The sequence below is a fragment of the Anolis sagrei genome, chromosome 5, assembly GCF_037176765.1.
Source record: "Anolis sagrei isolate rAnoSag1 chromosome 5, rAnoSag1.mat, whole genome shotgun sequence".
In the NCBI taxonomy this organism is placed as follows: Eukaryota; Metazoa; Chordata; class Lepidosauria; order Squamata; family Dactyloidae; genus Anolis; species Anolis sagrei.
The window spans coordinates 58688349-58714383 of NC_090025.1; the positions used below are offsets into that span (position 1 = coordinate 58688349).

A 26035-nucleotide genomic window follows, 5' to 3' on the forward strand; every position below is an offset into this window, starting at 1 on the left:
ACAACACCAAATCTTGCCAAGAGAACCCATTTTAGGTTGTTGTAAGTTGGAAATTATTTGAAGCAACACCACAAATATGAAAAAGAGTAAAGATGTGATGATGTTCACCCCACAAGAAACTAAGTCTTAAAATGTATAAGGGAACATTATACATTTTGATGGTAAAAACTTGGCGGTGGGACCAAGCTTTCAGGACAGGGCAATAAAGCGGCAATAGGAAAGATGACCAGGCCAATTAGACTTGATGAGGATGACTAGGACGGTTTTAAATGGTGTATTTTAATATTTTGATAATTGTTTTTAATATTTATGTATGTGAATTTGTGTCCCGGCATTGAATGTTTGCCATGTATATGCTGTGCTCCGCCCTGAGTCCCCTTTGGGGTGATAAGGGTGGAATATAAATGTTTTAAATAAATAAATAAACAAACACCCTGGTTTTCTTGAAGAGCGCACCCAAAGCTGTGTGGCAAACTGTTTGCTAAATGGAGGGACATCTGAAATCCAATTTATAGCATGATATAGAGGTCAGCAAGATATAGACTTAGGAAACAGAAGAAGAGGAGGAAAATGAGGAAGCTGAGAGGGGCAGAAGAAAGAGGTGGCCATTAAAATTTCTACTGGGCAAACACAGTCCCTTGAACAAACTATAGTATTCCATTGTATGGTTGCCTATTATTTCCAAATTAACCAATATATATATATAATCAAGGTGAGAAATGTATCATTAAACAAGACTGCACATTTCTCTTTTTGGTTTTATACACTATTTGTTGCACAATAAATATTATTGTGATAAACAGCAAAAAGCTGAAATGTAGGGTTTGGGATATAAACATTAGAGAATCGCTGATAGGAGTATGAAGGGTAGTAGATGACTGGATTAACATATATTGCTCTAGATTAGGCCTCTTGAAGGTCTCCTGTTCATAGAGTCATGGTAAGTCAAAGCTGAATTCATGGCATGTAACAACAACAAAGAGATGCAATAAGAATTTATATTTAACAAAAAAGACAAGACTCTTGTACTTTACTTAATCACAAATATTCCTACATTCAGCTGTTCGAAATTGCTTTTTCTTTATTCAAAAAGTCATTGAAAATTATTTTATCAATTTAATTATTAAAACATTTTCAATTTCGTATTTCAAAATATATTCACAAAAACTGTATTTTCACATCCATAGTCCCAAAATGTTCATTTAATGAATCAGTCTTTTTTAAAGCAAGCCACATTACAGAAGTTAATGACAACAGTATGATGATGTAAGTACACGTGTTTACTTCAAAATACTCTGTTTCCACTACAGACAGTCTCCGAATTAGAAACATCTGACATACAAACAATTCATAGTCAAGAATGGGGGCGAGATGACAGGAAGTGAGAGAAATCTACCCCTCTGAAGGGATATCCACTCCTTAAAGAGTTATCATGGGGAAAAGGTCTATCCACTGAAGCTTTCTCACCAATCCTTGTTTCAAAATCCAGTGATCATAGGGACACAAAGTGAGGTGAAGTCTTCTGAACAGGGGCACAGACAGCAAAACAAATACCACAGGGTTACTAACCCTTCCATATGCTATTCAAAACACACATACACACACGTCTAGAGCTACACTTTTTAAAAGTACCTGTTTGGGCTTACAAACAAATTCAATTTAAGAACAAACCTACAGAACTTATCTTGTTAATAACTTGAGGACTGCCTGTACTTGTATGTAAGGCAAATAAATTTTCTCAGATAAAATATCATTTAGGGAACAGCTGCCTAAGTTTTACCCCTTTCTCCTAAGGATTCGAAATGTATATACTGTACATCTGTATCTAAAAAAGACAAAGGGTGGAGGTTGTAATTAATTTTGGCTCCTTCTGGATGAAAATATAAGAGATTGTAATACTATGACATTCGTTACCCAAGAATAGGCAAGACACATAAAAATGAATCATATTGAAGCTATAGATGAGTTCAGTGTCCAGACTGAATAATGTCTTACTATCTTTTGAGCTCTATGGAAAAAAGAGACAAGACATAAAAGCCATACAATAAGTATGTGCTTACCCTGTTGGAAAACCTAATGACAGGTGCCGTACAGGTGGGTTACTGACTCAAAAGAACAGGAGCATGTGAGAACTTGTCCAAATAGTTAAGTGAGCTTTTCAAGTCAAGAATGAAAATACTCAAAAGGGCAACAGAAAGTCGCACTATACATTTCTTTCAATGCAAGAAAGCATTCCTTTTAAGAAATCTACAGGCCTTTCTGCCTTTGACATTCCATCCATTCCAATGCAAATCAACAATTAGCTTATCAACAATAAGGAAGATGAAAGACTGAAGGAAAAAACTAGTTGCAAATGAAGAACAGCATAAAATGAAAAGCAAATTTTTGCTCAGAGGACACTAAAAAGGCAAGATGTTTCTGTTGTATGTAGCAGTTGTAGCAGATGAAATGGAACTTGGGGAAAGGGTGGAAGCCTTGCTGAGATGTGTGCACTGAGTAGGATTCTCACCAAAATACAGGGTTAGTCAAAATGCATAGGCCAATAAGCCATTCAATTGAATGGCTTATTGGCCTATGCATTTTGACTAACCCTGTATACTCATAGAATCAGAACTGGAAGAGACCACAAGGGCCGGACAGTCTAAGCTCCATCATATTGCTCAGCTCTAGAAGCCTCTGGACCAGTTTAATGCAGATGCAGAAAAAATCTCAAAGGTAAAGAAGTACTTCTGCATACTTATGTGCATAGGTATACATTCCTGAATGCATGGAACTCCCAATGCACTCAAGTATGTCTACACAGTTTAAAGCATTTTTATGCTGATTTTAAATATGCCTTTCCCCCCATCACGTCAACTTTTAAAAATATGACAAATGGTACATTACTGTGGACTACTGTAAAGTCTGCACATTTCACATCATATTTGTGTAACACAAGCCAATAGGTATTTTTCATCAGATATAATTCTGGGTCATTCCCACAGAGTTTTTTTTTTTTGTGCTGAATTCAGATCTGTGTTTATTTTTTCTCTATCACACGTAGTTTTTTTGATGAGGCTAATTGAATACTTAATGCATCAGATATAATTTTAGATCATTCTTATAGAGTTTTTTTGTGCTGAATTCAGATCTGTGTTTATTTTTTTCCTATCACTTGTAGGTTTTGCGATTAGGCTAACTGAATAATGAACGCATTTACACACTGATATCGATTAGATTCTATTGACATCAGTGTGTAAGTGCATTAATTGTTCTATTAGCTTCATCACAAAAACTACACAAGATAGAGAAAAAATAAACAGAGATCTGAATTCAGCGCAAAAAAAACTCTATAAGAATGACCTAAAATTATATCTGATTAAAAATGCTTTTTGGTTTACGTAATTCTATCTAGAACTTCACAGTGAATTCTAGAAGCAAAATACTCTATATAACATACAGGAGTCTGTTAGAATACCTAGCACCAAAATAGTTACATTCCAAGTATTAAAAGATGCAGTACATACAAATTAAATTTTACAGAAAATTAACCGTTTTCACAGCAACGTGCAGGCCCAATGACTTCAGGATTTATATTAAAACCAACCGACATAATGCTATATAAAGGCTTCTAATATCTGTTAAATAAGACTTACACCAAGAGCAGCTTGGTAGGTAGCTTCAGGTGGAAAAGTAAATGAAGGCCCTGTTGTTACTGGACTGCTGGGTGGTGGGGTCACAATTAGCCCCGTGGTACTGATATGAACCTAATGAAGCATTAAAAAAATAAGATAAATGAATTAATGGATCTATCATTAAATGTAGTAATTATCATAATGAGTAGCTTTAATGTACTACACTTTACCTTTTGGAAATACATTATATTTTGGTGCCATTTTCACATTTCAAAGTTATAGCAAGTTGATACAACTTTAACTGCCATGGGATTTGCGGTTTTTTCTCTCTCTATATATATATAAATTTTAGATCATTTTTATTATCTAACCAGCTTTCATTAAAATTAATTAACTCTAATGAAAACTACTTAGATAAGAAAAAATAGTACACATATATACAATACATGTATCTATACATTTAAACTATAATTACTCATCTAGATATAAACATAAACTACTGACTTAATTGACACAGTAAGAACTAATGCTAAACTAAACATTAGACTAAATACTAAGAACACTGACCGATATTAACACAGGATTTATAGTTGTTCATGGTTCACGGGACACTGAAAAGCTCTAGCACAGAACTCGAAGTAACTCACAAAATAACAGGTTGGTACCTGTAATCATGGTTCTTTGAGTGATCATCTGTACACTCACATAAATTAATCTCATGCCTCAGAAACTAATGCAAAACATTCTACAGTTGAGTAATTCTGACCTCTCCTCCATATCACACATGTTTCAGCCCACCAAAGGTATCCGCCCCTTAGTTCCATAGTCTGCTAATAGAAAAGATTCTTGGATCTGAAAATGGAGGGAGAAGGGAGGGTTGTGTGGATGCACTGATGATAACTGAAAGAAGCCTATTCTTCTTCATGGTCAATGTGCACCATAGAAAAGAGTGATTTATCAGTTAATTAAACGGCAGAGAGTCAAGTAAGGCCAAATCTAAACAGAAACCAACTTTCTAAACAATGCATCTTGTCTCCATATCATAATCCACACACACACATATCAAAGTATTTATGTTTGTATATTTGTCTGTTTGTACTACAAAGTCTGTTGCTAGGTAAAGTAGTTCTCCATGATACCACTGGATTGACTGTGGTTAGGTGAAATGGCCCTCTGTGATGTCACTGGGAAAGAATGGCAACATGTGTATGAGAAGAAGGGAGGAAGGAACAAAGGAAGGAAAGAGCCACAAAGAGAGCCATGTTGCCATGGATATATTGTAAGGCTGGCCCTTTCAGAGCTGAAGAAAGGAGAAAGGGGAGGAGAAGAAAGCAAGGAGGGAGGGAGGAAAGAAGGAAAAAAGAGAAAGAAAAGAATGGAGAAGGAAGGGCAGAAGGAGAGAAAGAAAGAGGCGGGGGGGGGGGAGAAAGTAAGGGGGAAAAGGTTTGAGGGGAGTGAAAGAGAAAGAAGAAATGAAAGCAGGGAAGCAGTGGTTCCAATGAACTCTGGGCAAAACAGGGTATATATACACTAGTGACAAATAAAGTTGGAAGGCTGCAATCACATGGCTGTTCTACAAAGACCTGGAATTGAAATCTAAACAAGACAAACAAAGGGAATGTTCATCTGAGGAAAAGACCTTCCATTCACAGGAAGAAAACAACTTAAAGGTGGCTTTAGATGCCATAAAAACCAAAAAAGTGAGCTAAAGGCCATGGGAAGAGTATTTTCTTCGTCAAAGGATGAAGAACTGAAGAAATAAGACAAGAAATAAAGGAAAGAGATAAAAAAATAAGTAAAATATTTACTATATTGTTATAAGTGTCTTATTTTAACTTACTACATAAAGTGCAATCAAGTCTTATCAAGCCTTGTTTGGTTTGGTATTGTAATATGGCCTAAGGTCTAATCAATAAAAATTATTATTATTATTATTATTATTATTATTATTATGTAAAATAAAGAATGGAGGGAAAATATTCAGCAGTGAGGAACATATCAAGAGAGAATTTTCTGAATGATGTTTCCCTCAAAACATAAGATTGAGCTAATACAGAGGATGGAGGGAGGGAGTTCTGCCAAAGCTACTCAGCTTTTTCTGAAGGAGCCTGTACAGGCAGAATTTGTGTGATGTCTGGAGGTCATGAAGCAGAACTACAAATGACAAGATTCCATAGAATGGAACAACAGCAGTTAAAATTGCATCAAAACGCTATAATTCTGCAGTGTGAGAGGGAACACAAAATATTGCATTCTTTTAAAAGTAAACATGGTTCATTATTAAGGCTCCTATCTTTTATGACACAACTAACTTCTTATAAATATTAAGAGCAAAGTGCTTGGATGCAAAAAGCAATCTCAATGAATGCCAGGGATTTGTTTATTTCTTGAGTTCTAAATTAATAGACGAATACAGTAATTTCAATGATGATTACATTTTATAGTTTGTACTTCTCCTTTCTTTCTAATCTTGTATTTCCACACTGCAGGTCAGGCATAGCCCATGGGGGTTTCCCATCCAGCCTGCAGAATCTCCACTTCTGTTTCTCCCTCTATGAAGCAATTAGGCTACAAAAATTGTTCACTGATGCCAATGTTTTTAAAATTACATGTCATACATGGGGGTATAGGCAGGAGAGGAGGGAAAAGCGAAACTGACCAACTATGAGCTGTGTTCTGCTATCACAAATTAAGGGGTTTAAAAGAGAGAGAAAAATAGCAGGGAAAGCATTACCAGGGAAGGGGGACTATGTGGAAGGAGAGAGGATAATGAATGTGGATATCAAATGTAAGAATGTATCATATGTATCTGCATATGCTTGTGTGTGTGTGTGTGTGAGAGAGAGAGAGAGAGAGAGAGAGAGCGGGGGGGGGGGGGAGAGACAGAGAGAAGGGTAGAGTACCCTTGCCTATTTTTTGGGAAGGAGGGGGGAAATTTACCATATGCAGTATCTGGATGTTTATCTGAAAGTAAATACCTCCCTCACATTGTAAACTAGTATCAAGCATAAGTGGCTTTCAAAAGATGAATTTCTCTGGGTTTGTCTGTAGACCAGCTCTGATTGTGCTAACCATGGTTTGCTTAATTTGGACATAACAATAAATCACGATTATCACAAACCATGGCTGGATCTGGGAGCAAGAGTTGGAAGAGACCACATAGGCCAGCCAGTCCAACTCCCTGCCATGAATGAGACAAAGAAGCCCAAGGGAGAGGAAGGAAAAAAGTAAGGGGAAAAATAAACAGACTTTTGCAGTTCAATAAATCTCAAAACCAAGATTTTGTAATTGGGCATATTTGATGTGTACAAGAAAGTTGTCTGCAACAAAATCCCTAGGAACAATGTTGCAGCAAGATGTAGTGTCATTACTATGTAGCATTTTGTCCTAAATTACAAAAGACGAGCGCTGGACTAATGAAAGCTGACAGTTGCAGCAATACAACAACCCAATACAAGCACTGTTTTTTTGTGTTGTAAAAGGCTTTCATGGCCGGAATCACTGGGTTGCTGTGAGTTTTCCAGCCATGTTCCAGAAGCATTCTCTCCTGACGTTTCGTCCACATCTATGGTAGACATCCTCAGAGGTTGTGAGGTATATTGAAAACTAAGCAAGGGATGTTTATATATCTATGGAATTTCCAGGGTGGGATAAAGAACTCTTGTCTGTTGGAGACAAGTGTGAATGTTGAATTCAATCACCTTATTTAGCATTGAATGGCCTTGCAGCTTCAAGGTCTGGCTGATTGCTGCCTGGGGGAATCTTTTTTTGGGGTGTTAGCTGGCCCTGTTTTTTTCATGCCTGGAATTCCCCTGTTTTCAGAGTATTGTTCTTTATTTACTGTTCTAATTTTAGATTTATTAATACTGGTAGCCAGATTTTGTTCATTTTCATGGTTTCCTCCTTTCTGTTGAAACTGTCGACATGCTTGTGAATTTCAGTGGCTTTTCTGTGTAGTCTGACATGGTGGTTCTTAAGAGTGATTCAGCATTTCTGTGTTTTCAAATAATATGCTGTGTCCAGGTTGGTTCATCAAGTGCTCTTCTATGGCTGACTTCTCTGGCTGAAATAGTCCGTAGTGCTCCCTCCTCCCTGTGGCTTCCTCTCACATATTTATACATGGCTATCATATCCCCTCTCAGCCTTCTCTTCTTCAGGCTAAACATGCCCAGCTCCTTAAGCCACTTCTCATAGGGCTTGTTCTCCAGACCTTTTATCATTTTAGTCGCTCTCCTCTGGACACATTCCAGCTTGAAACACAAAACTATCTACAGACCCAGCAAGAAAATCCAAAAAATGCTAAACAACAACAGTCTGAAAACAGGGGAATTCCAGACATGAAACAATCAGGGCCAGCTAACACCTCCCAACAAAGGATTCCCCCAGGCAGGAATCAGCCAGGCCTTGAAGCTGCAGGGACATTCAATGCTAATCAAGGTAATTGAATTGCAAAATGCACACTTGTCCCCAACAGCCAAGAGTACTTTCTCCCATCTTGGACATTCCATAGATATATAAACGTCCCTTGCTTAGTTTTCAATATACCTCACAACCTCAGAGGATGCCTGCCATAGATGTGGGTAAAACATCAGGAGAGAATGCTTCTGGAACATGGCCATACAGCCCAGAAAACTCATGGCAACCCATTGATTTTTTTTCTTTCTCTTCTTTAAAAAAATAAATATCACAACCCCTGCCATCTATGTTTTAAGCTAGGTCTTTGTGCCTCCTGATAATCACCACTATTCCTCCCACACTCACTTGTATCTACTTGAAGGGGATGAATAACCCTTATATAGCTCATGTGCGCGATTTACTTTACTCAATATCAGAAATTTCTAAGCACATTATTTCACACTCTGTTGTATTCTTAGTTCATGCAAAAAATTAAAAACAATTGGCTGTGTGTATTTTTAAAAACACTGTAATAAAGTTTACAGTTATTTAAGGAGCAATCACAGCCGTCTTCAGGATATAGTACTTTAAAGTACACGAACATGTCTCTTTATGTTTAAATTAATGGGTGTTTGTGCATACTGCAGACAAAATTATCCACAATTATCTTCCATTTGTTGTGACAACCTTTTGAATTGCTCATTTATAAAGCTATGATATCTTCTTATTTTGCAGATTCTTGCCAATTACCTGAGAAGGTGCACTGCAGGAAAGGCCTGTAAGTTCACTTATGCGGGCTGCAGCAGTGGGATTACTGGAACTGATGAGGACAGGAGGGCTGATTTCCATGGAGTGACGATTCTGAGATGATTGTGAGGCCTTGTTGGACATGGTAAGGGAGGTAAAGGAGTGGCGCTTTTTGGTGTTCTTCTTTGTATCCGTGTGCTTCTGAATGGAATTGCTGTGAGATGCACCAGATGTGCCTTCTCCACAATCTGCTGTAGAACTGGATGGCTTGTCTAGCTCTATCAGCTGCTTTGCTGTTGTGTTGAACTGCAAGAGAGTCAAGCAATTGTAAAAATGTCTATCACAGGATTAAAGAAAAAGATGGCTGGTAAAACCATTAGATTTTAATATTGTAGTTAGATGAATTAAGTCTGCAAATGACAAGAATTCATCCACATTTTAAAGGTAAATAATGCTTTCCTAAGTAAAAATAACCTATTTGGGTTATCTCTGCAATCCATACACATAATAAAAGATTGGATTGGGTTTTTTTTTTTGGTTTTTTTGTCGTGTCAGGAGCAACTTGAGAAACTGCAAGTCGCTTCTGGTGTGAGAGAATTGGTCGTTTGCAAGGACGTTTGCCTAGGGGACGCCCGGATGATTTGATGTCTTTATCATCCTTGTGGGAGGCTTCTCTCATGTCCCCGCATGAGGAGCTGGAGTTGATAGATGGAACTCATCTGCCTCTCCCCGGATTCGAACCTGCAACCTGTCGGTCTTCAGTCCTGCCAGCACAGGGGTTTAACCCACTGCGCCACTGGGGGCTCCATAATAAAAGTGAAAGTGTTTATGCGTGTATGTGGCAGAGGTGTCCACTGACACAGACAGGCTTCCGCCTCCATAAACAGCTTTAACCCACAGTGCTGAGGAGCTATAAAAGTTCTCCCTCCAAGGACATTGCAGGTTATAGTGAGCACCACATCCCAAAGTTCATTTCTCTCTCCATTGGTTTGGAATTTGCATGACTCTTGAGGCTTGGGAAGAATTCACCATGATTTATAGAAGTTGTAGCGACTGGAATATATAGTTCACCTGTAGTCTAAGAGCACTCTGAACCCCACCTATGGTGGACCTAGAACTAACTTAGCACACAGAACCAACACAGCCAACTTTTCACACTGCTGGGGTTTGAGGGTGATTGATGAGGGATTTGTACTTCAAACTGAATCCAGAGTGCATCCTGAAGCCCACCAATGATGGATCAAAAATAAACTTTCTGGCACACAGAAACTCCAGGACCAACAGAACACACTGAAAGGGTTTGTGGGGAGACTGATCCACCTGAGTGGAAGTTGTTGTTCACTCTGCACCCATAGAGCAACCTGAAGCCCACCAATGAGGGATCCTGACCAAACTTGGCATACAGTACCATGATGACCAACAGAACATTCTGGAGGGGTTTGTGGGGAGACTGACCCATCTAAGTGGGAGTTGTAGTGCATCCTGAACTCTTGGCACACAGAAACTCCAGGAACAACAAAATAGACTTGGGGGGGGGGGGGGTTGTGGGGAGACTGATCCACCAGCATGGGAGCTGTGGGTGATTGGCCCACATCCTTATGCATTCCCTAATGGGAGCATTCATTAAAAACAAAAGAAAGAGACTGACTTCTTTCTAATACATAGTGTTACAAATTACCAAACTGACACCAAAAAACAAAGAATGCCTTTTTTAAATAACCTGGGCATTGCCGGGTCCCCAAGCTAGTAGATTATTTAAAAAGAACTGGAAAAACACTGATGAGAGAAGGTACAGGCATTTAGCTGCCATTCTATCTAAAAAAATGTTTTACACTTTGCTCCTAGTAACAATCACCTAGATGGAATCTCTTCCTCTGGCATTAGATAGAAAAAAGGAAAACAGAACAATTGGTACATATCTTGAATGTTCCTTTTTCGAGTTGTGGAGACGGAATCCTTCAGGATAGATTTGACTCCATTCTTGCACTTCACAACCAGAGCAGGTTATCTATAAATCAATCTTGCCAGCCTAAGAGGGAGGGCCAGCCCCACTCTTCTCAGTGATGGCATGACAATGCTCCAAACTAGTCTCAATAACACAACATCACGTACACTAATCACCAAATACACCAAATAGCTAGAATGATTAGAATTCTCTCCCCACAACTGGTGAAAAGGAATCTTTTAAAAAGTAAGTACAGTGTGGCTAGACAATCCTTCAAGCTGGAACCTACATAAGTGGCTACTACATCCCTAGAGCTACAAAGACACAATTTGTTGCAGAACATGCAGCACATCTGGCTAAGGTGATAAAAACTAATTCTTCTTAACCTGCATGCTGACTATCTCATCGGAAAACCAATAATGACAGGGCTAATCAAGGAAAGGAGGGGGTGTCTTCCACTTACTTACACACAACTAGACCTTGCACAGAAGGGAAGGAGCTTCGTCTGTCCCAGTGGAGAAATGTCAAAAAGCTACTGCCACCATATTTTCGAGTAGGTATCACAAAAGGCCAGAAGTGGCACCATGGCATACCAAGGTACCATGTTTACTGACATATAAGTCAACCAAGGGTTATTGTTTTGTTGATTTGTTTCAGACATATACATGCATATATATGGTAGGCTCCTCTTGATACCAAGCAGCACCATTAAGACATTCCAAACTAGGATTCCCTAGTGCCACCAAACTGAACCTTTGTGTCTTATTATTTCTTCTGACTGTTTATTCAGAAATAGTTATATACGGTACTTTTAATTAAGCATCACTCACATCTACTAATTTCCTTTATTTGACATTTCCCCGCTCAACCCCATTTCCTCTCTTCCTCTGGCATTAGATTTGAGATCACTATGTTCTAAAGCCCTATATCATCAAAAGTATTTTTCACAATGTTCCTTTTTCTGTTTTCTATGCCAATTCCTATCTTGTTTCAAAGAATATTAATGAAACTAATGGTTGGTTATCTGTGAGATCTATCCTTCTGTAACTTAAAGAAAAACCTTATCATCTGAGATACAGTAATCAGTTATCCATTGTACCCGTAAGCATAGCTAGGAAAATTGTTAAACTCTGATGCTTTGAAACTTTGCACATCTGGTTACAGTTAAGACCAGTAATGCCTTGCATTCAATATTTATGTTTAATTTTAAATTTTCTCACTTCCTAGTATAAAGCAGGCCTAGATGTTGGGTAGTTCGAATGTCATGATGTGAAGGAAAGGGTAGCATTTTCAATTATAGCGTTTACAATTCAAGCACAGAATAAAAATTTCACACTATGATTATAACAACTTTAAAAACTTTAAAAATCTTTTGAATGTATTGCTATAGCACATTTCAGAAGAATAAATTGACAAGACAAGTGAAGACAAGTTTCTATGGAACATGTGATGTTTCTGTTTTTGATTTAAAAGTAAATTAAGAGATAATTATATAGTAATCTGTGTGAAAACAAAAACCACTATTTTGTTTAAAGGTGGCAATGCTTAGCTTTTTCTTGATAAAACCAGTAAGATAGGGAAGTACTCTATCTTTGAGAACACTTTGAGAAATGTTCAAGGTTTTTAAAACATTCAACATGTACAGTATGGAAATACTTTAAATACTTACTTTCATATTAAACAAATACTTTAGCTTAAACATAGTGGGGGAGCACTTGATAGCAATGCTTCCACCAGCAAAATCATCTTTCTGCTTTACTACAGAACAGACACTTGAAACACCTGTCATGATTATCAGTCGAACAGATTGGTTATATGAGTAGATATGGAAGAAATGGTATTTCCCTCAGCAATGGGGGAATGAATACAAACTCAAAAAATATTTTAAAGGGGTTAGTATTGCTCAAGTTTCTTTGATATTTCCACAACCAGTTCTGAATGATGACAGCATACACATTACATCAGCAAAGCCATGTGCCATACTACTGCATCCATAAGTCTATAATATATATTTAGCTCACTATGAAAGAATGATATGAAGACTAACATTTATTAGACAATTACGGTAGGTTTTTTACAATTCCCCTTTGCACATATTTGCTGGCGCACCAAGATCTTTCTAAGAAAATAAGAATCTAGTTTGATAAATAATACAGTATATTAAATATTTCTAAGGTTCTCTCACCTCAACATATGAAATAGGAAATATTCCTATTTTGTCAGCCAGCATTCCTTCTGCCCAATTTTCATCTACTCGTCGAATCACAGTCAAAATATCATCCTGCATTTAAAAGAAAAAGGGGGAAAAAATAAAAAAGTTTCCTACTATAGTTCTACTTAGGCAATTTATTTAATTTCTCTTTCCGGAGTGTTACATGCAAAACTATTCCTGAAATTTTGCAAAGACTGCATACAGCTGCTCAGATGAAAGCCGTTCTCAATTATCTTTTCCTTTTATTGTTAAGTCCTAAAAGGAGTACAAGAAACTAGTCATATATCAAGCTGAATGCTTACTCAGTAACAACCAATCAATTATATAAACTCTCTTTCCTCCTTACCATTAGACTATCTCTCAATTCACCACATATTTCTGTTTCTTCTCAGAGAACTTGAATTCTATTTGTCACTGTTTATAAATAATATAAAATAGAGCCAAGGTGTGTAATGCAACTCATTCTTTTAAAGACAGAAAGCTAGGACATATAAGTATTGGGCCAGGCTTTTATATACTGAGTGCTCCAAGTTTCAATTTAACTGTGAAGTATTAATCCACTGTTTCCCTACTGTACTGTTTCACACTGAACTAGTATATAACTGCTCCTCAACATAAAATCTCTGTGCATATTAGATATCTAATATGAAAGTCTACAAAAGTGCACCTAATTGATATGGAAATAGACTAACATTGTGAAACAAAAGAATTTCATCTGAAAAGCAATAAATCTGAAGTGAAATATTTTCATAGGAGCCAATGTGAAATTTATATCTAAACCATGTTATCAATTGGGAAGAGGAAATTCAATTTCCAGCTCAACTATGGGGTTGGCTGGATGAAGTTAATACCACTGACTTTCAATTTGTGTAGCTCTTGTGTTATGATTAAGACACATAGAATAAAAGGAAACTTCATATTTTACCTTTGAGAAGGGCAAGCAATCCTTGTCTGCTTCCTTGTCTTTAACTTCAAAGTCATAAAGTGCTTTGCACTGAGGTGGAGGTTGAGGTAAAGGTTTAATGATCTGGACAAAATTTGTAGGAAAAAATCCATGGACACCATTAACTTCTCCATGATACCAATTTTCATCAACTTGCCGACGTAATATGATGATGTCACCTTTACTGAATTTAAGATCTCCAGGCTCTTTCCCCTCATAGTTATATAATGCTTTGGCACAAGGTAACTGAGGTACACCCTACAGAAAGAAGATAACAGTTAGAATCACTAAATGTAGAACTATATAAAATTCAATATTTGCCATCCATAATTCATCAGTCTGAAGATCTTATGATTAGTACCTTCTATTGTTACAGGCCTACCTTATAAATAACAACTTCATTTAGATTTAGACTTAGAGGGCCTCACTACTGCACCCCTCCCCTCAATTCCATCAAAATGATGGGATGAGTAGTGGAAAAGGGTAATCTTGCCCCATTTCTGATCCTAAGGGCAATTTTAGACCTGGAAGAGGTCTTTATGGAACAAGTAGTAGACTTCCAGTTTGCATTCTTTTTCAGAAAAGATCTTTCTTAAACCAAAAATGGCTTGGAACAACTAAGACACTCCACTCTAAAATTGATCATGATTTTTGGAAATAGGTGAAGTAATGTTAAATATACCACTGATCAGCAGCATTGGATAGGATAGCAAATGATGGGGAAAGCTTAGAGCTGAAGCCCAACAGAACCTGATGCTTGACTTGAGAAGTCCAAGGCATGACAACTCTAAAGCACAGTGCAAATCCTCCACTGTAATGAAAATGTGCAATTAGATCTTTCTACTTCTTCCCTCAGATGCTTTGCAAGCTGGCCTTCTTTAGATACAATGGGGTATGTGTGGAAAAGAAATTAATCTTTTAATTCACAGAATGGAGGAAACCATGAAAATGAACAAAATCTGGCTACTAGTATTAAAAAACCCTCTAAAATCTGCACAGCAAAGAGCAACACTCAAAAAGCAGGGGAATTCCAGACAAGAATCAATCATGGCCAACCAACACCTCCTAACAAAGGATTCCCCCAGGCAGCAACCAGTCAGGCATTGTAGGTGCCAGGCCATTAAACGCTAATCAAGGTGCCTATTTGCAACATTCACACTTGCCTCAAGCAGACAAGAGTTCTTTCTTCCACCCTGGACATTCCACAGATATATAAACCTCCCTTGCTTAGTTTCCAACAGACCCCCTCAACCTCTGAGGATGCCTGCCAGAAAAGTGGGTGAAATGCCAGGAGAGAATGCTTCTGGAACATGGCCATACAGCTCGGGAAACTTACAGCAACCCAAATTAATATTTCAACACTTTTGGCAAGAGTATTTCTCCATCTGATTAATATAAATACATGAACTTAAAATTGTATTATTGTGCTAACAACCTATTTCAGTGATGGCATTACAATACTGAATTCTAGTTAATATTCTAGTCAATATTTAGCTACAATGCTATTAGAATCATACATCATGCAATGCATTCAAATGGGTGGGTACTGTTTTTATTCTTTATCACTCAGAATCAAAGTTAAATAGAATCAAAGCTAAAATATACACAAAAATCTTAAAATGGTTATTCACATTAAATACAACAGATTCTATAGTATAACGATCAGTATAAATAAATTCAAGTGATAATGCACTTGCTCTCATTAAAAATAGCCAGAACTCTGGAGAACAGGGTTCAAATTGCCACTAGGCAATAAAACTCCATTGGTAGCCTTGGATAAGTCACACCCCTGTAGTCTCAGAAAACTCTGTGACAGACCCTCTTTAGAGTTGCCTCATACTGTTTCTCGTACTAGATATACAATTTTCAATTGTTCAAGACTAAAACTGATATAATACAATGGGGAATCTGAATCCCAACACAATAGACTCCCCCGCACACCATCCCCCACCCCTGCCACCCAAGGTTTGGCATCATACTTCAAATTCTTTTTCTTCACCTAACCCTAATCCTTCACTTTCCAAAACTGCATAAATTAAGACATCATCAAAAAGGAAAACATTTCCCATCATTAAATGCAGAAAGATAATTAAACTAAATCTTCATGTTCACTTAAACACTATTTGGATATCAGGTACTGGGACAAGACTGGTGAACTCTAATCCACATCAGCACTAGACTATGATAACTACATCATGTGCCTTCAGTTGTATCATGAAAGACCTTTCTTCCCTGATACTTTGTTATCAGCTTCAGAAAGGCAGCTAGAATCTGGATGGCAGTTCAAATCAGCTCAGCTATATCTATTCAAAATAAGGTTCAAAGGATAAGCATTCTGTAATCCAAAGTTTTACTAGGACTTACTTCTAATGCATGCTAAGAAATGTAGCTAAAAGCTCTAATTCTCAAAATATTACAAAGTGTGAGGTTCAGGAAAATTAAATACAAGAAATCAAAACACCACTTTGTTTGCACAATTTCAGTGAAAGAAAGACAAATGAAAAGAGCACTTATATTTTATACAATCCTTGTATCTGTAGGAGATGCATTTCCAGACTTTGTGTGGATACCCTATTGAAATGAAGGACTTATAGACCAAGAATATCACAGAGTCATGCTGGAGACCTAGAAAATTCCTAGAGGGAAATAGTTTGTTGAACGTGGATAACTAAAACCTTGGATACCAGTCTCACAAATATAGCAACTATTCTTGATTCTAAAAGCTACAGAATGTATGTTAATTTAAATTACCACTTCTTTATCTTCTCTTGTAATAAGCCCCAGTAACTATAGTTTTTCCTTTATTTGATCTTCTATGTCTTCCAGGAAGTAGCTTCAAAAATGGAATTTGTTATGAAAACAATCTGTCAGAACATTTATTGAAAATGACAACTATTTTAAATTCAAATCTGATATATGGTCTTTGACTGGATCACAAAGGAGTAAGTAATCTTTGCAATAAAGCAGCAATAATACTTATACCTCATACAGAACATAGTCAGAATTATCCTTGTTATAAACATATGCAGCAAATAGTAAAACTATCACACAAGATATTAGCAATTTAGCTAATCAACCCAAAGAGTCTATGTGTGACATACACAAAAGCCTGCTCTACCAACGTGAAAGTATTCCTGACATAGGGAATTTTTACACATGTCCCATCCAGACTTCTTCAATATAGAACACTCTGCAAAACTCCTCTAGTTGGACCTGAGTGTTACAGAATCCTAATGCAAAGGATGTATCAGACATCACGACTGATATCTTAAATACTCCAAATCTTTTCCAAAAGGGAATCAAATGGTTATACCCACTCACAACTGTTATTAACTACCATCAGATTGACCTCAACTACTGGTGGTCCTATGAATAAGAGACCTTCAAGTCACCATATTCTCAACAGCTCTGCTCAAATCTTGCATTCCTAATGCGGTCTCTTCCTACTATCTACTGCTTTACCAAGTATTTCTGTGTAGTCTTCTAGTGAGTCATATCTTCTCATCACATTCCAAAATCTCATTTAAGTCACCTTGGATTGCTGAGGATTTATTTGCTGTAGGATACATTGATTTGTCTTTTTAGCAGTTCATATCCATATAAGTCTTCTTCAGTATCACATTTCAAATGAGTTTATTGTTGTCCTATCAGCTTTCTTCTCTGTCTAGCATTCACAATCATATATAGAAGATGGAAATATGATGGCATGGAACATCCTAACTTTAGTAATCAATAATATATCTTTACGATTCAAGAACTTTAGTTCCTTCATAGCTGCCCTTTTTATTCAATTAGTTATATTTGCATGATAAGCTTATTTTATTATTTCAAATGTGCAAGGTATAAAATAAATATAACATGTACAAATCCAAGTTAGGCAGAAAACATCTTTATGGTTTTTAGCCTCAGACTTGTTTTTCTTTTTGTTCTTAGAATTTTAAATTAATAAAATCAATTATATTTGGCAAATTACATTGTCTTGAACTATAAATATCACAAATGCTCTTTTATATTGCATCACTTGCTATATAGGTGGCCAGAGTAAAAGTGCCGTTGTAAAGGAAATACTGCTACAACCACAAAGGGGGGAAACTGACAAATAAAATGGTGAATGTGATAATGACAAGACCAGTAGGTGAGAAATGCAGCTGTGCCTAGTATATCAATCCAAAGACATAACTGTATTAGTCTGAAATTTAAGTATGCAAAGAGATTTTGTAGCACCTTTGAGATTGAGAGAAAGAAGTTGGTAGCATAAGCTTTTGTAGACTTAAGTCTACTTCCTCAGATGCACCTGAGGAAGTAGAGTTAAGTCTATGAAAGCTTATGCTATCAACTTCTTTTTCTCAGTTAATCTCAAAGGTACTACAAAACCCCTTTGCGTAGTTTGTAAAGCAATATAAAGCATTCTGTAACCTACTGTGCATATTTGGAAAAATACTGTGGAGTATCCATGTTAGAGCAGAGAAATATACAGCACACTTGACAAAGGCTGAACAGGGAAAGCAATGAAAATAAGGAGTAATTCATTTCCCCCACTGAAGGAATTTCTTTTAGATCAAAAGTATAAGCAGAACTATAAAGTCTATAAACCAGAAATATTGTATCCAACTTTCCTCCTCAATGTTGTATAATCAGGATTATCTTTGACAATGGAACAAAATAACAATCCTACATGAGACCAGAACAAAGAGACAAGGCAAATCAACTGTTTCATTCACAGCCTTACATTAGCCAAGAGAGAACATTGGAAGGATATTCTTCTACAGACCTACTCTCTCTGGGAAGAGTGGATTTTCTCTACCAGTAGTGCTTTTGTTGACTGCAGCAGGATGGGATTTTTGCTTAAGGTAAAAAGAACCACACAGAGTGATAGCCATGTTTAAATATTTTAAAGGATGCTATATTCAGGAAGGGGCAAGCTTGGATTCAGCTGCTCTAGAGACTAGGACACAGAACGATGGATTCAAGAAAGAATCTTAAGGTAACCTGGGATGCAGCAGCAGTCATCCACTGAAGATGCCTGCTGAGGTAAAAATGGCATTTTTCAACCTTTGTTGTTCATTTGGCCCTAAGAACAAGAGACCTTGTTCTACTTCCTTTTGGAAGATAAAGGAAGACTTCCTGGCATATGCAAGAGCTTAAGCACTCCGCTCCTCCTACCCTCAAAATTTTAAACTCCTTCACATACAGTGGTATACAATTCTTCTTAAGCTCAAGTTTAAAAAATAATCTGGGATCTGGCATATTAGCAACAGAGACAGAGGATGAAAATAATGATTTTTTGGGCTATACAGAACACATTTTAATTTAAATGCATGCTTCAGAATGTAATAGGGTAAAATTGCTATTTTATCACACATGTAAGCCAATCTCCATTACATTTTCAGAGCTGCTAAAAGCAAGCGGCCTCATGATATTAGATAAATGGCTGTATATTAACATTTCAGTGTTCTGTGAATTTAACAGAGTTAATGCAGTAGTTACCAGACTTTGATCCTTCAGGGGTTTAAGACTTCAGCTCCAAGAAACGCCAGTCAACCTGGCCAATAGTCAAAGATTCTGGAAGATGAAGTCAAAAACTTCTGGAGCACCAAAGTTTGGGAATCACTGTTTTAATTCCACAACAATTGAAATGTACAGTTGCTTTTTCAGTCACCTGATATGGCTTGACTTACACACTGAAGAGTTTTCTTAACCTATAATCTTTGAAAGACAGAACACTTTTTCCCATTTTGAAGGGATAAGATAGTTTTTTAAAAAAAACTATTTGTTTAGAGTCAGGAAACTACATTCTCTCAGTGGCTTTTACTATTCTACAGACAATAGCAACTACTGTCCAGAGTTGAGATGACCTTTGCACCACCACCTACTTTGTTTCTTTTTGGAATGCTATTCATCCTTTTTGAAATACAATTCAACTCATTTATTGGGTTTTTTCCCCTCCTGACACACTTTTTTCTACTAGTAGAGAAGAGAAGGGAAGTATTACTGTACAAGCAAAAATAGGTTTTATCTACTTCAGGAAACACAATCAAGAATAATTATGTGAAATGTCACATGTTGCTAATGACTGCAACAGGGAGGAACGTGAACTTTACTAGTATATTATTTGTGAAGTTGTTATCAAATGAGCAATAATGAAGAAACCAATTCCAAAAGTACCTAATTCTACTATAACTCTATGTTTCATACAATTAAAAATCATTAAAGAGAAAACTATGGATATGAGTTAACTGTGAAAGATATAAACCACTATCTGGAATCACTGACCAACATATAGAAACAACTACAATAGTAATAAGTATGAACTACTTGTTATCTCTATGCCAGAACCATGTTAACTGGCATACAAATTATTTTGTTCTTTCAGTCAAAGATTTACATAATGAAATTAAAATGAGACACACATTCCCCTATCCACTTACGATGTCCCTAGATCCTGCTAATCCTAATTATGCTTCCCATTTGGCAGAAAAGAACATGGGCATTTGTTTCTGAACTGGAATTCCCTAAATCACTGTACATATTACGGAACTGAGTTACTCCTAGAATTGTTATTCAAGATAAAAATATATACTAATTCAAATGTAACAGCCTCATTTGCCTACACTAAAACCCAGAGGTTTGCATAACAGGAGATATATAAACAAAAGAAAAAAATAAACAGCAATAGCGTTAGTGAGATAATGGAAATAAAATATGGAACACATAGATTGCAACAATAAACCTTTAAGTTATGCAAATAAACAGTAATCAACCACAGTAATTGTAATTGATGGTATTGCAAACACCAATGAACAGCTAAATTAATTAGCACTTGTTCGGGGACTCGATGTAATTATCATGAATTAATTCAGAGGTGAACAAACTGAACTCGAAATATATAATTTCGTAAGTTTATGCTGTACTCTTCTTTTGAAGTTCTTATGTTCAAAAATGGTCACTTGCAAGTCAGCAACACCAGAAGTTTGCATGTATGTAGCTGTCATTTTTTTAATATACAAAGTGATGCCTATATAATGTTCTACAACAGGACTAAGAATCTGTTGCAAGTATGGCATGGTGAAAATTACCAATGTTCTGATGGCATCTACTACTTCTTGCCTATATAAAGTCCACATAGTAATGGTGCTATCTGTATTTCTCCGTACCATTCAATAGATATTTTTTCAGTGACACATAACTACCAGTATGTTTGCAATGCAAGTGTCTCTAGCTAAACATTAATCTTTATAGATCATGATATCCAATTAAAGGTATGTTAATGGTACTGTCCTTTCTCAGAATCAGCAATCCATCAATGTCAAAATAGAAAGTACACTACAATGCAGTTTGCGTCATAGTCTTTCAAGGTTCCGGACCCTATCAGAATATTTTTCACTGGGATGAAATCCAACCTTTTTGAGAAAAAACCTCTCCCTCTAGATTTCCTTACCAAAGAGGCAAAGAAACGTCTCATTCAAGCTGGACCACACATGTCTAACTGCCAATATTTTCCCTGTTGTCCCTTATCTATTCTTTGTTCCCTGTTGTCCTCATCTGTTCATTCTTAAATTGGTGTATTTTTTATTAAGCACCATGAGACACTATTCCCAGATAAATGTAATAGAACCTGGATCGCATGACCATTTCCTACTCTTCCAACCCAGAATAGTGCCATACAGTTGGGATGTAATCTGGATTATAGTTAAAGGATTTAACTATTTTTAGTACATTGAACAAGTATAAAATAAATATTAAGGACTGTCAATGGATTCATGTTCATAGTGGATTTATAATCTGACTAATAACTAATATTTTGAATTCAAATTCAACTTCCACAGTATCAAATCTTCCATAGTAATTCCTTCAGGAGTCAGTAAAAGAAGAAGTTTGGTGACTTACTGCACACCATAAACAAACAGCTTTTTAAAAAACCGAAGAATACTTTTCTTTAACAGTTTGCTAACTACAGTTTGCCATTACTGATTAAAACTGCTCCCGAAAGCATTTTCAAGAAAAGCAGTTAATTACTTACAAAACTTGCAATCTTAAAAAGTGTTTTAAAAATACTACAGGTTAAGAACCTCGATCCTACTGGTGGATGTAGCCTCATCTGCTGTTATCTCCAATCATTTTCACTATGTATTTAAACACATTTAAATTTCAAATACCCTACATATAATCAAGCTGCACTTTGCATACCATTAAGCTGCTCTACTGGGGATAGTCCTAAGAAGACAAATAGTTCTGAGTGTGCTTTGTATGTTTGCTGGGAAAATGTCCAGCTGGTAGGAATTGGATTAACAGAGCCTCAACTGCTTTGTCGAGCTCATGTGTAAACCGAGAGCAGATTCTGGGCTCAAAATTATAGATTTTGATATGACCCATGGGTAACTCAACTGGGGTTGACCTCCCCATTGGGGATTGACTCCCACTGCAGATTCTTCCCCATTGCTTTCTGGGAACATGATATGAGTGGTTTGCATACATTCCCACCAGGATGAACTGAGTTAGAAGAAAATGTGTAAATACAACAGCGGTTATTAGCTTTATAAATAAGTAAGATATTAAGCTTCAGAAAAGCATTGTTGCCATTGTCAGTTGGATTATGTAATACTATTCAAATTTGGAATCACAGAAGGTACAAAAAAGAGGTGACAATCTATGTCAACCTACCTCAAACCAACAAAATACGTTTGTTTGGCCATTACTAAAAACAATAACATTTAACGATACACACAGATGATATAAAACAAGCATAATCTCTGATAAGTTTGTTCTGGATTCCAGAAAAATAAGACTTAATGACTTATATTATATGATTAATAAACAAAATGATTTAGCCAAATCATTTTGTTTCTGCCTTCTTTTGGTCGTCAAAATCAAAGTATGGAATTTTAATGTTTAATTGACTTTTTACCTTTTATTTTGAAGAACTGAAAAAGGCAGAAGCCAATACTTTTGCTAATTTACTGATTCAATTTTGTTTGTTAATCACACTAAATTTAAACAAGAGTTTGTTTTTTTAATTTGGCTGTCTTGTAAAAGAGTCAATACTTAGTAAATACTAGGGCATAAGGCAACAACATTATATCCTGATTCTAGGAGACACATACATCTTACTCCACTCTGATTAATCTCAAGTAACATGTTTATGAGGAAGCAAGGTAAAACATATATCTTAATCTAAATACATTTATGGCACTACTCTATGTACTCAGAAATTCCATTTTCAGTAAGGTTTACTCATTACCTAGTATTTTGTATAGTCTGAACTTTCACGAAATTGTATTAAGGAGTGAGCTAATCTTCCCCAAACAATTACATATGCTTTGGCCTATCTTTGCATTGGCTTAGGAAAACAAAAGCCTTTTCAAACAGAGAAAAGAAGTGGTCTTCTGCCAGCCTCAGCTCAAATAAAGCCCTGGGGCTCTAAACCACAATAGAAGATTTTCATGACAAACATGTTACTCACGATGAATAGTACTGAGGAAATGCCATTTTAGGATGAGGTCCAGAGTCTCTCAATCATATATGAGAACTTATTCCAAATTAATCAATTTATAACATCTCTAGTCAAACTAACTGAATCCAGTTAAAGAGTACTGTGCCAGTATGTTTTCTGAACATTTACCAATACTTCAGCTGGGATAGGTAATGTTATTTTGAAGCTGCCACACTAGTAAATTAAAATTGGTTTTAGAGTTATAGTCTAAATGTATGGTAGAGGATTTTTTTCAAATTAAAAGTTTCAATTTTAATTCCTTTAAAACAAAACACTTTTTCTGAAGTCTGATTTTGAAGGCAGATCCAGTGATGTTATACAGGGTTAGTCAAAATGAATAGGCCAATTCGGCTACAATTAATTTTCTTATTGGCCTATTCATTTTGACTAACCCTGTATAACACCTCATCACATTAGAGAATGAATCCACTTTAAACCCAGTTGCTGCCTCCCGCAGAATTCTGGGGTTTGTAGTTTAGGGAAGAGCCTTTAACAACCTCACTAAACTCCAAACCCTAGAATACTGAAGGAGGCAGAAACTGGATTTAAAGTGGATTCATTCTCTAGTGTGATGAAGTAGTAAGACTGGCTCTCGAGGAAAATAGAACAGAAAAGAAAAGCATATTTTTCACTTATTATAATATTTAAAATTGGGCCTGTGGCAGAAAGCATAATCTATGTGGCATGCAGTAAGATTCATACCAAAATATTAGGGTACTGTACTTATTAGCAATATTCTCAAATCAGTTTCATAGTTTGTTTATGATGTTTCACAGTTCTATATGTGTGTGTGGACATAATCAGGCAGAAAAATAAATATCTTATGAAATATACATATTAATCATAGAAAAAGTACTGAATCTTCATGCAATAGTGGGGACACACTTTTTTCTTGCTACTGTCAATTTGTTCAAAATGTGTTGGTTAGAGAACACAAACAAATCTAAGATATGGCAGCACAATATATTTAAACAATGCAAATGGTTTGGGTGAGCATTGGGGAAACTGGTCAAATAATTTATACAAATCAGATTGTTTAAGATTCCAGACATGTACAGAACCTGCCACATTTAAACAAAGTTTCTGCTCAATCTTTAGACCCTGGCTGGGCCTATTGTAGCCCCCAGATGTATTTGGATTGCAAGATCACTAGGGTTGCCAGAATGAAAACCAGAAAAAGCTCTTGTACCTTCAATTCCCTCTTGCATAGAAGAAGGAATTTCAGCATGTTGCATGGCAAGCAACACTTGTTGAAATTTTATGTTTTGCTCAGCCATTAAAGGTACAACATCTGCAATTGTCACTCACTACATACCTCACAAGATTATGCTAACTAGGTAAAAGGTAAAGGTATTCCCCTGACATTACGTCCAGTCATGTCTGACTCTGGAGTGTGGTGCTCATCTCCATTTCTATGCCGAAGAGCCGGCGTTGTCCATAGACAAATATGGCCGGCATGACTGCATGGAGCGCCATTACCTTCCCGCCGGAGCGCCATTACCTTCCCATCTACTCACATTTGCATGTTTTCGAACTGCTAGGTTGGCAGAAGCTAGGGATGACAGTGGAAGCTCACGCCGCTCCCCGGAATCGAACCTGCGACCTTTCGGTCAACGAGCTCAGCAGCTCAGCGCTTTAACCCACTGTGCCACCGGGGGCTAACTAGGGCTACTGAAATTTTTAAGACTTAAATATCAGGTATTTAACAGTTTTCTACTCCTAGTTCAGACAGAGTTTAATGTTGTGTGCAATGCCATAGTAAACACCTGGAAAGAAATGGGAACTTCAGGAGTTTGTTGGAAAGTATATAGGCTATCAGAATTAAGGGCAGATAAGAGCAGGAAATATTTATATGTTACATTTAAAAGAATATCCAAATAGAAATTTTAAAATTCAAACTAATAGAACAATATAGCATCTCTTTTTGCTCTCTTTGACAAATTCATGTTGAAACTTAGCTTTAAGAAAAAAAAACTAAATAGAAAAACAGTGTAATATGACAAATTAGTATATTTGTCTGCACTCCCTAGACACATTTACCTTAAGATTTAATAAATCTGACAAAATTTCAACCATCTGCCAAATCAAAATCCATAGGTTCAGTGATGGTGAAAAGAAATTCATTTCTAAACACAAATGTATTCTTCATTATGTGGTTCTCCTACAGCATGGATTCCAAAAGGCAGGAAACACTACAATAGAATTAATAAGCTACCATAAAACCACCAATAAACCATTGTACAATTCCATCAGAAAATGTTAATACATAATGAAAAGAAGTCATAGCATCTTTTAAAAGGGCATGTGATAATTTAATATTTCCTCAGGCACAAGATTGTATGATTCAACAACCCGCATCTATGTTCATTTCATTCAGTGAACAGTAGCTGTCAAGTTTGGTCTGAAGCTGATTTTCATCGTTTCAAAAATCTAGTGCCATTTTAATACAGATATTTCTATTAGTCATTATCTTTCTATATGTTCCATCTCTCACCTTGATGGATCAGATTTGAAAAGGATGGAATTTTCATGCCTGATAACACAAAATAGTTCTGGTCCTACGCATTTCAGTTAAGGGATACACAATCTGTAGTTCTTTAAGACAGGAACAGACAATACGACAGACAACTCCATTCTTGTGGCCCATGGTTCTCTACTTTTCTCATCCTTCTCACCTTAATGTTTTCCC

General features: G+C 36.5%; 1 protein-coding gene across 1 annotated transcript in view; it reads right to left on the minus strand.

The window, feature by feature from the left end:
• Positions 1 to 26035, minus strand: part of SH3RF1 (SH3 domain containing ring finger 1) — a 51484-nt gene that overhangs the window by 12238 nt on the left and 13211 nt on the right. Inside the window, exons 3-6 of the mRNA XM_060778726.2 lie at positions 13839 to 14114; positions 12887 to 12982; positions 8760 to 9062; positions 3636 to 3746 (exon numbers count right to left, since the gene is read on the minus strand). Coding sequence (XP_060634709.2) covers positions 3636 to 3746; positions 8760 to 9062; positions 12887 to 12982; positions 13839 to 14114 — 786 coding nt within the window. The remainder of the gene's footprint in view (positions 1 to 3635; positions 3747 to 8759; positions 9063 to 12886; positions 12983 to 13838; positions 14115 to 26035) is intronic.